The 13,540-nt window shown below is 40.6% G+C and overlaps 1 protein-coding gene across 1 annotated transcript in view; it reads right to left on the reverse strand.

Moving 5' to 3' along the window:
- Positions 1-13,540, reverse strand: part of Wdr70 (WD repeat domain 70) — a 197,604-nt gene that overhangs the window by 155,386 nt on the left and 28,678 nt on the right. The window contains exon 6 of the mRNA XM_005356603.3: positions 2,487-2,546. Within this exon, the coding sequence (XP_005356660.1) occupies positions 2,487-2,546 (60 nt within the window). The remainder of the gene's footprint in view (positions 1-2,486; positions 2,547-13,540) is intronic.

Genomic DNA, 13,540 nt, shown 5'->3' on the forward strand with positions numbered 1-13,540 from the left:
ATGCATACATGTCTACGTGTATCCACACGTCTTTTACTTCGGCCTCAGCTCTCTCCCTCACACTCAGAGTGCTTGCCACTTTCTCAGTCCTAAGCTTCAGATGTGAATCCAGAATTAGGTGATTTATTTGACCTGGCAGAATACTAACTGTATAAATGTTTGAATATTTGACAGTTTTTTTATGATTATAGAAAAATATTTAAAATATCATTTTAATTTAAATTGTTTACAAAATCATGCCCAAGGAACATTTAATAAAGAATTTTTCAGCTCAATATAAACCATTGGTCATACATTTTTATTTCAAATTTTAAAGAAACCCCTACAAAACTCCCACTTTTAAATCTTTCAGTCTTTTTGTGAGATGACAAAAAACATCCACTTTTACTATCACCATCAGCAGTTTATTAACGCAATATGTAAGATAGATATGCTCATAGAGAAACGTATAACATGATATACCTATGTACACTGGAAAAGAAGAAAAATCTAAAAGCAACAGCCTAACCTTCCACTCTTAGAAACTATCAAAAGAAAAGCAAGTCAATCGAATGGAAGCAAAAAGGAGGAATTAGAAAATTCGAAGTCGCCTTAAATTAGGGCTTCCTATTGCTGTGAAGAGACACCATGACTAGAGCAATTCTTTTTTTAAAAATTATTTATTGATTGATTGATTGATTGATTGATTGATTGTGTATACAATATTCTGTCTGTGTGTATGCCTGAAGGCCAGAAGAGGGCACCAAACCCCATTACAGGTGGTTGTGAGCCACCATGTGGTTGCTGGGAATTGAACTCAGGACCTTTGGAAGAGCAGGTAATGCTCTTAACCTCTGAGCCATCTCTCCAGCCCCAGAGCAACTCTTATAAAGAAAACATTTAACTACAGTTTCAGAGGTTCAGTTCATTATCATCATGACAGGGACTAAGGCAGCAAGCAGGCAGATGTGGCATTGGTGCTGAGAGTTACATCTTGCAAGCAACTGAAAGTTGACTAACAGTCACATTGAGAAGTTTGAGCAAGAGAGACCTCAAGGCCAACCCACAGTGACATACTTCCTCCAACAATGCCACACCTTCTAATAGTGTCACTCCCTTTGGGGGCCATTTTCTTTCAAACCACCACAGGAGTGGAGAGTGAAACAGAACTTTGCAAACACAGAAAAATTCACAGAACTAGAATAGTTGGTCCAGTAAATTTTTCAATGAAAACGAGAAACCTTTATTAGAGTAGGTAATCAAAAAAGAAAGAATTACTAATGTTGGGACTGAAAGAGGGACTGGAGAGACAGGTCAGCAGTTCAAAGCACTGGCTACACTTCAAAGGACCCACATGCATACCTGGAGCTCAAGGAGGACCAGAAAGGGTGCTGAACACACTAGAACTGGAATGGTAGAAGGCTGTGAGCTGCCTGTGGGTACGGGAATTGAACCCAGGTCAGCTGACGCATCTCTCCTGTCCCATATTTTTTTACAGCGTATGTTAATAAGAAGAAAATAAAGGCAGCAATTCTCAAATATTTGGGAGAAACTTCCCACTCCCAAAAATCTGTCAAAACCATTTAGATTCAGAATCTACTGAAGACCACAAGTATTTTTTAATATAACATTTATGTGTACTGACATTAACCACCAGAAATGAGGCTATTTCATTTCATTTAAAATAACATTAAACTGATTATACTTAACAAATACATGCATGAAAACATCTTTACAAATGAAAAGCTTCTGTGGCATGAATGACAGACACTATTTTAAGATTCCTATCTATAATTTTCACATTTCTGGATCGACCTCTGTTGAATGTTTTCTTTCTCAGTATAGAATATGCTTCCTTCTTATGTGACACACATCTAAAACTAAATGGCAGTCTCAGTGAGGCGAGAAGGTATGATTTTACAGTGCGGCGTCTGTAACGCTGCCATTGCATATGCACTTTGCTCACTCAACCATCATTTTTAATAATTTTGCAATAACACACGATGATTTCACCTTACATAGCGAGTATTTCTACTATTAGGCTTTAAGTAACATAAGTAGGTAAACAATATGAAAATACAATATAATTAATGTAATCTTGGAGCAACACAGAACCATTTAAAGTGTATTTCTTATCTCAACATTTATCAGCAAAGTGAATAAATTTTGCCTTTCACTGATATGGAATAAAGCTGAAGACAATGGGAAATTTTCCCAAGCCATTAGAAACAAGACTATTATTTGAGCGTCACTTTATAATGTATCCAGATCCCAGGAAAAGAGGTTCTTAAAGCCAACAACAACACTGACAATAAGAGGTCCCCATGAAAGTGAAATTCACAGCTACTTTGACTGAACATGAAAGTCATCTTTCTACTTCCATGATGTCTGCACTTTTCATGACATTAGCTGGCCTTAGAATGGTCTTGGGCTTGTTAATACACCTTATCCGCTGACTTTTCCAGGAAAGCTGTTACTCAAAAACAGGAAAAACATGTTAAACTTACTGTTTTCGTGCCATGCTTCAGTGTTATCTCGTGCGAATCAGGAATCCTCTGGACAGGGTTCTGAAACAGAAAGTTTCCATAACATCAGTGAGTAAAATAATGTCCATGTGGATCTGCAAGCACATTACCGGGGGTACCCTTCCGTGTGTGCCCAAAGACTACGCGAGACGAACACTCTAGCAGAGCAGAGCTACTGACCCAAGCCTTTATTTTCTCCTCTTTGAAAGTTTGAAAAAACTTTTACTAATTGTTTAGTGTGCATGTGTGTGTATGTGTGTACACATATGTATTCCACAGAAATACACATACTCAATATACAACTTGTCCCCCATTCCCTCCTTCCACCACGCAGTCACAGGGATGGAACTCAGGTCATTGTGCCTGGCAGCAAGTGTCTTTACCTACTGCATCGTCTTACTAACCCGTTTCTGAAACTTTTGGAAGATTTCAGCAGGATTTTTCTAAGGTACTCAGACTAGCCTTGAACTTGCTGTGTAGCCCAAGGCTCTGAGCTTGTAAACCTTCTGTCTCCCTCACGAGTGATGGGGATTACAAACATGAGTCTCTGTCCACAGTGAGATCAAAACAGAATCATTATGTTTATTTGTTTATCACAAAGTCTTAAAAGAAAAAGGGGGGGTGACGACTGGAGAGATGGTTCAGCAGTTAAGAGCACTTAAGAACACCCAATGCCCACATGACAGTTCACAGCCTTTTGTAACTCCAGTTCCAGGCGATCCAACACCCTCTTCTGGAATCCATGGGCTCCTACATACACATGGGGCACACACACATAAACATAAAAGTAATAAGTAATTCTTTTACAGAAAAATAAATGAAGCAGTTGGGGGGGGGGCATGCCTTTAGTTTCAGCACTCAGAGAGGCAGAGACAAGAGAATCTCCGTGAGTCTGAGGCCAGCCTGGTCTACAGAGCGAGTTCCAGTACAGTCAGAGCTAAACAGAGAAACTCTGTCTCAAAAAAAAAAAAAAAAAAGTCTTTCTTCTGGATATCTAGATACACTACAATTCATCTATTTCTGCTTATAAGTGATTTAGGCATTCTTTTTGTTTGTTTGTTTGTTTGTTCTCAAGACAGGGTTTCTCTATGTAGCTTTGGCTGTAGACCAGGCTGGCTTCAAACTCACAGAGATCTGCCTACTTCTGTCTCTCAAATGATGGCATTAAAGGTCCCCACCACCCAGCCTGAGCATTCTTTTTGTTGTTTTATCTGTTTTGATTTGCTTTTGTTGTTGTTGTTCGTTTGTTTGTTTTTAAAGTGGAAGTTCTCAACAGATTACTTAAATTACTCTAGAATGCCTAGACAATGCCTAGGCTCCTGCCTCAGCCTCCTAGTTGGTTGAGCCTACAGGTACCTTGACCTACAACTTGACTTTAAACAGAGAAATCTTTTTGGGGCAGAAGGGGAAAATTCAAGACAGGGTTCTCTGCATAGGTCTCGCTGTCCCAGAACTTACTCAGAGATCCGTCTGTTTCTTTCTACTGAGAGCTGGGATTAAAGGCATGAGCTACCACTGCCTGGCTCTAAGAAGGTTAAATAAAATTATCTCTTGTTACTGTAAATCAAGCGTTAAAAAACAAATCAGTAGATACTGATAATATTTGAGATATTAAGGATTTCTTTTTCCTTGAAGTCACAAATCACAGAAATCAAGAAAGATTAAAAGCTTCTGTGGGGGCCAATGCGATGGTTCAGTAGTTAAATACTTACGACCAAGCCTGAGTACCTGAGCATTATCCCTGGGACCACAGAGAGCCGACTCCCACAAGCTACACCCTGCCCTCTACACATGTTACATGGCAAAAGCATGCCCCCAACACTAATAAATAAAATGTATATTAAAAAAAAAAAACAAGAAAGGCTAGTGAGATGGCTCGGTGGATAAAGGCACCTGCTATCAAGCTGGGTGACCTGAGATGAATCTCAGGACCACACATAAAGGAAGGAGAGAACGGATTTTCAAATGTTGTCATTCAACATCCCTAAGCACACTATAGCATGTGTATGCACACAGAGAGAGACTAGGGGATGGAGGACCAAATGTAAAAAGAAACTTTTAATAAAGTTTACAGTTTAAAAAAATCTTGATTAAAGTTGAAAAATATCTCCAAACTGGGACTGGAGAGACAGATCAGCCGTTAAGAGTATGTAACGTTAAGAGCATGTAACAAAAGAGACTGCCCTTTCAGAGGAACCAGGTTCGATTCCCAGCCACATGGTGGCTCACAACCATCTGTAAATCCAGCTCTAGAAGATCTAATGCTTCTGGCTTCCACAGGCAGCAGGCATCCATCTGGTACGCTAACATATATGTAGGCCAAACACTGATACACAAAGAACAAATTTAAAAGAAAACCTTTACATCTTCGTAAGTATAGTACTTTGATATATATAAGGAAAAACACCTCAACAATTTTCAAAATTCTCTATTATAAAACTCAAAGGAGCCGGGCGGTGGTAGCATGTGTCTTTAATCCCAACACTCGGGAGGCAGGGGTAGGCAGATCTCTGTGAGTTCAAGGCCAGTCTGGTCTACAAGAGCTAGTTCCAGGACGGCTAGAACTGTTACACAGAGAAACCCTGTCCAAAAAAAAAAAACCTCAAAGGGAACCTAACAGGCATTGAAGAAACAACAGAGTAGATTAGCATTATTGCATTATTGATTCTAGCTGGTAATTAAAACTACACTACCAATCATGTTTGCTGACCAATTTAAAACAAATTTGTTCTGTAAAACACTGCTTTCAGATAAATAGTAAATATCAAAATCTGGCTGTTATCTTAGTAAAACATGATCATTTCTTTCTGCTCTCTGGACACTGTGTACACTTAAGTACACCGTGAATATAGACAACTCTAAGCGAATGATAAGTTGCTCCCTATTTAATAATCATTTATTCAAGTGAGATCATAATACTCAGGAAGTGGACATCAGGTATCTATCAACCTCCCCTCTCAAGAAGTTCATGAACCAAGAAGGAGATAGAATGTCTATAATTTTGTTTTTGGGTTGTTTTTTTTTTTTTGAGATAGTGTTTCTCTGTCTAACAGTTCTGGCTGTCCAGGAACTCACTTTGTAGAATAACCTGGCCTGAAACTCAAAGAAATTTGCCTGCCTCTGCTTTCTGAGTGCTGGGATTAAAGGCATGCGCTACCACCATCTGGCTATGATTATAATTTAATATAACAAATGATAAAAGTGTGGTGAGATTAAGTGAGAAATAGTAGAAAAAGATACATAAATAAGATATAAGAGCTCACAATAAACATGTGATTATGTCTTTATTATTTAATAAAATCTTCATTATCTAAGAGCAGGGTAATTATACTAACATCCTATGTCCATTACGAAGCCAGCCATTACAAATCAGACACGTTGGTTATGCCTATGATTCTAGCAATTGAGAGACTCAGGTAAATCTTGAGTTCAAGGCTAGCCTAAGCTACCTAGCGGATTAAAAGACAACCTGCAGGGCTGGAAAGAGTATGCAGTGGTTAAAACGGCTTTCTGCTCTTGTAGAGAACCCACGCTCCACTCCCAGCACCCGCAGGTTAGCTCACAGCCTTCTATAACTCTAGTTGCAGGGGATCTAATACCATTTTTGACCTTTGTCGGCTTATATATGCAAGTTACATATAAATATACACTGAGGCACATACACAAATACACAAACAATAAATACTTTTTAAAAAACAATGGTCTGGAGTATATAGCAAGATTCTTCTATCTCAAAAACAACAAAAATTTATGGGTTATTTTGTTATCTATTTAGCTAAACATGTAGGATATGTCTTTTTTTTCTACCTTCACTCTCCTGCTATGGCTCTTTCCTTGGCATGTAAACAGATAAGTACTTTCATACACTAGGCTTCCTAGCAGCACGAAAGGAAGAGAGTAAGCCTATCTCATGCACGCTTCAGGCCAGGTCTTGTACCTGTGTGCTGTAAATGGACAGAGCATGCAGTTGAAGACAAACACAACAAAACAAAAACTCTATCAATTTATTGTATATTTACTGCCTAATGTTTACCTTCTCCTCTACAATTAAGGTTTTTCCAAAGTATGGGTTTCACCTGGTCTCTCTTTCCTCCTTCCAGACGCCCACTTTGCCACTTGGCAGCTGCTGTTTTATTCCTGGAGCCTAGCACAGATCTGGGCACACAGGAAGCACCAAGTATTTCTTGAATGAATAAGCATGTCACTGTAAATGTCCCAGACTTCGCCTGTTCTCCTGACTTTCCAACCCTCCATTCTGAAACTGCCCTTCCTGAGTGAAAACAGCCGGGATAAAAAGGCCAAGAAAGCTAGAGTGTAGGTGTGGTCCTGCCCCTTGTCAATCATGTCATTAAGTGATAACTTAGTCTCCTCACTGGAAAGTCTGGATAACTGTAGCTTGCTATGAAGGTGTGGCACCAAGTCCTTCCTGCAGAATGTAACCCATGACAGAGCTCAATCGGAATGGCCACTATTCACTCCAAGGTTCTAACTCTCTGGTTATCACATCTCCCTCTTTTCTAGGCTTAGCTTCCTGGTTGGCTCGTTGATTCCTAGAGACCCAACTCAGATATCACTGGCTCCTGGAAGGATTTCACAGCACTTCATATTCTGGGTTAAATAGCATTTCCATGCCATCCCATGTCAACTGTTCTTACCTCAGGCACTAATGCCATGGGATACTGAAATGCTACCTCACCTCTCCTAATCGCTCTCTAGCCAAACTGCAAACTGCTAGTCTTTCTTAAAGAGTACATATCACTCACTTCTGGATCCTCATACCACAAAACACCTAACACACGGAACACAGAAAAGTCTGGGGAATGAATAAATGCCCACTGTCTGTCTTGATCAGGTTAGACTGTAGTTTTTCATTTAAGTAAAACTTTAGGATTAGTGGTTATGATCATAAACAGAAGCAGGCACTATCCTGTCAGATCAGTTCAATGAGAAGCAGTAGACAACAGTTCCCTCAAAGTCAAAACCTTGTAAGAAAATGATTGCTCCACTACTAAATTCACGATGAGCACCACAACAGCAGAGAAGTGAAGGCGGAGTTTTGTTTTGGGCTGATTGCATCAGAAATGCTGCTACAGCCTACTGCTGCAATGGACCACTGGAGGCAGTTAGGAGCCAGAGGGAGCTGAGCACAAGCAAATAAACAGCTGGGGAATTTTCAGTTTATTTCAAAGCAACAATACTACGTTAAGGTTTAATATTTTCTGAGAAGTATTACATATAACCTATTTCAGAGAAGAAAATATTCTGATGCAAATTCACAAACAATAAAGAGGTTTAATAGACAGATTCCGGGCTCTCCCTCCACTGAATTACAGAGGACATTGCCGCTTGTGACTGTTTTCAAGCGACAGCATTTGAAACGTTTTGGTTAGAGAGGAAACCTACATCTCACTTTCTAACTAATTACTTAAGAGAAGGCACTATTACAGTCTGCCTTTCATTTCATACTAATTACTTTTTAATCATTAAGCAAGTAGAAACACCACTGAAAAAAAGGGGGGGCTGGTATGAGAATTATTTCGTTTAATTCAATGCAGAGTGTGCCTATATATAGACAATTTCTAACACTTCAGCAAAAATGCAGACCACAGAACTTCATATTTACATTAGGAGTGAATTAAAAGTGTTGTTTACATTTAAAACCAAAGTTTTACTGGAAATCATGGAGGGCATAACTTATAAAAAGCCCATATAAATGGCATAACTTAATCATCTAAAATAGTAGCAATCCATCTTTTTGGAGCATATCACTTAGTGACTGTACTTTTTCCAGAACTTTTTGCTAATGACTTTGAAATATGGTTTAGTGTGAAATTCACAATTACAATAAAATATTTTCAAGATTTTGCTGCCAAGGAACATCATAGATTAAATTACTGTAGCAAAGTAATTTATAATAAGAACTCTTAACAAAAGCTACAATGTTAGTGGAAAAAAGAAGACAGTCCTTCTTGGATAGGCTTTAAATGCCAGCTGAAGGATATTTCTGAAGCTCTGTGGTCTGTCTCAAATAACAGCACTAAGCACATCTGGGCTAACCTGGACAGTTCTATGAGGAACACCTTACAGTATTTTCAAAAGATTCACAGACCAGAATCTTTCAGGTGAAAAGTCAGGAGTTACGAAAGCATACTACGGTACATACGTCATTCTCCCCAACACACACACACATACCCTATGTGTGGGAGGGTATGTGCACACAAATGTAGGTACCCTAGAAATCATAGATCCCCTGGATGGAGCTCGAGTTACAGGAAGTTATAAGCTACCTAATGTGATTTTTGGGAATTGAAGTTAGGTCCTCTAGAAGAACATTACCCACTCTTAAATGATGACCCATCTCTCTAGCCCCACAAATAAAATTTTGAAAAATATATATCAAAATACAAATAGCTAGTATGTGGGGAGCAAATGAAGTCCTAAGTGAATGTGTATTGCTGACATGACAATCCATGTCTAGGATGCCAGTGCCTCAGACCCATGTGAACGGCAAAGAGTTCCCCTGAGCTGAGAATGGTTGAATTTCAGCTAAAACTAGTATATAGTAGCTGCAGCTTCCTCATTCCAGATGACTGCAAGCTGAGGCTGTGTTCCTATGGAGACTTTGTACGAGGATGTACCCTATCATCTGAGTTTCCGGGCTGTTGCAGGTACATTTCTATACAGCCTACCTATCCCAGCTTTACCTGTGCCTGTCACTTCTTCAGTCCCTGCCACAAGTCAAATTCAAAGAAGTGCAGGTCATGGCAATACCTCCTCAAACTGTTTAGAGAAGACTCCTAAGATTATGTATTTCTCAGCCGGTGTAGGAGGTCCTTCTATATTTGTGTTGCTTTCATTGGTTAAATAAAGAAACTGCCTTGGCCTTTTGATAGGGCAGAACTTAGATAGGTGGAGTAGAAAGAACTGAATGCTGGGAAGAAGCATGGGTGTGGCAGACACCATGGTTTTCCTGCCCAAGACGGATGCTGGTTAGACTCATGCTGGTAAGCCACAGTCAAGTGGCAATACACATTAAAGGAGATGGATTAAACTTATATGTGAGAGTTAGCCATATAAGCTCGAGAAGGTGAAGCTGCAGGACCTCAAGTTCAAGACCTCCTGCCTGAGCTACAGAGAACTCCTATTTGTTCCTCACCACCATCAACAAAAGAAAGGAAAATGGGGAAACAGACACCCCACAGACCCTGGAACACAGGACCAATTTGTGGAAGATGAGAATAAACTCTACAAGTTGTCCTCTGCCATGGTGTACATGTGTGCGTACATGCACAAATAAGTAAGAATGTAAAAAAGAAAACATTTACAAATCATATATTGGATATGAGATTTGTGCCCACATAAGTAAAGAATCTTTATAATTCAGCAACAAAAAGATTACTAACTAAAGAATGGGAAAAATATCTGAATACCACATTTCTCTAAAAAAAAAAAAGATAAAGCTATGATCAGTATGAAAAGATGTCAACATCATGTTTCACTAGAAAAATTAAAATCAAAACCAAAGCAGAATACTACTTTGCATGTACTGGAATGACTACAGTAAGAAAGACTAAGAAGCATTGGCAAGAATGGGGATCAGCTGAACCTCTGTTTACCACTGGTAACGAGTAAATGACTAGGCCACTTTGGAAAAGAAATTTACAGTTGCTCAAAGGCTTGTAAACATAATTACCATTTGACCATGAAATTTCACTTCTAGACACACCTCTCTCAAAAAAAATACAAAAACTTGTGAATAAAATGCTAGGAAGAGCATTACTCAAAATAGCCAAAGAAAAACTTAAACAAATGACCAAGGGGGAAGTGGGGTTTATTAGGTAATGGAATGTCATGTGAGGATTAAAAACTAATGAAGCACTGGTTCTTCCTACAACACAGATGAACATGGAAACCCTGCAAAGCAAAAGAAACTAAACAAGAGCACACACTGCATGACTGCTGGAAGAAAATGTCAGGGAAATAAATCTGTGGAGACCGAAAGCAGATCAATGGCACCTAGAAACCAAGGGCGGGGTTGGGGGAGGGTAAGAAATAAAAGCGAAAGTTCACAGAGCTACCTTTGAGGGGATGAAATGCTTTAGAACCAGATAATGCAGGGCTGGAGAGATGGCTCAGTGTCTAAGAGCACATGCTGCTCTCCAGAGGACCAGAGTTCAGTTCCCAGCACCTACGTCAGGTTCCTCACAAACGCCTGTAACTCCAGCTTCACGAGATCTGACACCCCTGAAGCCACGCCCAGATCGCACATGTGTGCATATTTTAAAATAATAATTGTTTTTAACTAAAACAATTTAAAGAAGAAATTAACAGATGTGAAAATTATACAATCCACTGAATATACTAAATACTTCCAGAGCCAGGCGGTGCTGGTGGTGGTGCTCGCCTTTAATCCCAACACTCAGGGAGGTGTTGGCAGGCAGATCTCTGTGATTTCAAGGCCAGTCTGATCTACAAACTGTTCCAGGACAGTCAGAGATGAACACAGAAAGTCTTTCTTTAAAAAAAAAAATACTGCTAGATAAATATACTTGAAAATAGCAAATTTTAGGATATATGAACTAGATTTCAACAACCCCACTATTAAAATATAAGGGAGGAAAACAGCAAACACAGCTGCAGCACAAGGGAGGAGTCATTCCACTCTGCTTCTGAGAAGCAGGAAAGTTTTGCAGGAAAAAATGTTCTCCTTTCATAGGAAGGAGGGAAAACCTAGATTGTAAAAAATGAAGTCTTTCTTGATGAAGGAGATAGGTTTGCCACAATGTTCCTCAAGGGTCACTGCTCACATACGCTGCCACACCAATGGCACTGTGCTAAGCGTTGGCCAAGATCCAAGCACAAGGAAAAACTTGTTGGAAAAGTCACTGTCAAAGGCTGTACCCAGCTTGTATGGCATGAGGTAAGGGGAAGAGGGGGTGATGAGTAACCCTCAGAGGCTGAAAGGGGAACAAGCAGTGAGGAAGCACACGAATGTGGGCACATTCCCTAAATTTAAAGCCTGACACACCTTTTAACTACGAGGTGTCCATGGAAAGCTACGTAATGCTCTGAGTACCTTCTTCATCGGCCGGAAGGACGCCACCGGTACTGTGGAAAGGCTGGGTGAGTGGTGCGCGAGTGAGCTCCGCTGTGGGTCCCATAGGCGTCTTAGACTTGAACATAAGTTTATTTCTGGATGACATATGGTACAAAAAGGATGCTGGGCATGGTGGCTCATGCCTATTATCCCAGCACTTGGAGGGCAAAAGCAGTAGAAATGACTGCAGGACAGGGAGCAAGCAAGATGGCTTAGCAGGTCAAGGCATCTGCCAGCAGCGTGACAACCTGAGTCTGCTCCCTAGGACCCACATGGTCAAAGGAGAGAACTGACTTCCTGGCAAGTGGTCCTCTGAACATGGACACGTGCCCCATGGCATATGCATGCCTACACACATACACATAAAATATTCAAATAAATTAAGTGTAAGAAATAATTCAAGACTGCAAGGTAATTTTCAGCTACACAGAAAATCTCAGGCTGGCATAAGACTTTATCTCCAGAGCCAACTACAATGGTGAGGATGCTGTCAGGAGTCAGAAGCAGGCAGGTCTCTGTGAGCTGGAGGTCAGCCTAATCTACATAGTGAACGGCTTACTTCTTTTACTTCTTGAAGCATCACCTTTCATGACAGTCTAAATCAATACTGTGCTACTAAGTTCTTCATCAGATGAAAAAAATTATTCTAGTCTACAGTTGCCACACGTTGTGAGCTACAGCAAAATCACCTTAACAGCTGCCTGGAGGCCGCAGGAGTCGGGCTGCGGGTCTTGTTCTTGTGTCAAATTATCTAAATTAGCTGCACTCCTAGCAGCAAATGGAGTGAACAAGGATCACGGTCTGGAGAGTTCTACTGGGACAGCCTTTATACACGTGTGCTAGTCTGTCAATTCAGAACTGGGAAGATGGCTCAGGCAGTCAAGTGACAGCCACACAAGCATGAGGATATGAGTTCAAGTTCCCAGCACCCATATTCTGAGTAAACAAAAAGCCGGGCAAAGTGTTGTGTGCCTATAATTCCAACACTGGGGAGACGGAGATAGGAGACTCCTGGGGCCTCCCAGCTGCCCGGTGTAGCCAAATCCACGCAAGTCTTCTAATTACACACACAGACTTTGGGGCAAAAGATTAAGGTGCTGTGCCAGGTTCTATGGCCGTCTTCTTCAACTGTCAGAAGTGGAGGAGATCATCACGTGCTTCCAGTTGTGTAAGAACAGTCCCTAGTTGAAAAGATCAATTGGTATCACAACTAAAACAGCTGAGACTGAGAAACGGGGACAGCTTCGTTAAACTAAATTCAGTCCTAAAAGAAGAAAGGGAAGGAGCTGCTGCTGCCACCACCACCTCACTGGAAATGGTAACATAACCTGCAATACCAACATTTGGGAGGCTGAGGCAGGAGGAACACAAATTTAATGCCAACTGTAGCTACGTCCTGAGACCCTAACACCCCATAATGCAAAAGAAAGTTTTAAGGTAAAATGAAACAGAAGACCTGCAAGAGACGAGGTATATGTGGTAAGAGAGAAGAGCTAGAAGAGGAGAAAACAAGAATAAAAGATGATGAGAAAGGAGTCTATAACTTTACAGAAGATGGTGGTGGTGGGGAAAGGTCCGGAGAAAGTATTAGGCACGCTGCGGGAAGGGGAGATGAGGAGGTTTTCTGAGTACAGAAGATGAAGCACATAGTGGAAGAACTGGTAAGGCAGACAAGATGCTCACGGCAGCTCTTCGTGCTGTAAGAGAAGGGGCCGGCACTATGAGAGGCAGCAACAAACAACTGCACGGGGCAGCTGCCTGTCAGCTGAGCCCTAGACTCCATGAGAAACAGTCTCAAGGGAATAGGGTGTGATGTGGGAGTGTCATATATCAATCTGTTGATTTCATTGGTTAAGCAATAAAGAAACTACTTGGCCCTCACAGGTTAAAACATAGGTGGGAGGAGTAGACAGAACAGAATGCTGGGAGAAAGAAGCTG

Source organism: Microtus ochrogaster, chromosome 19 (genome assembly GCF_000317375.1).
Source record: "Microtus ochrogaster isolate Prairie Vole_2 chromosome 19, MicOch1.0, whole genome shotgun sequence".
NCBI classification, from domain to species: Eukaryota; Metazoa; Chordata; class Mammalia; order Rodentia; family Cricetidae; genus Microtus; species Microtus ochrogaster.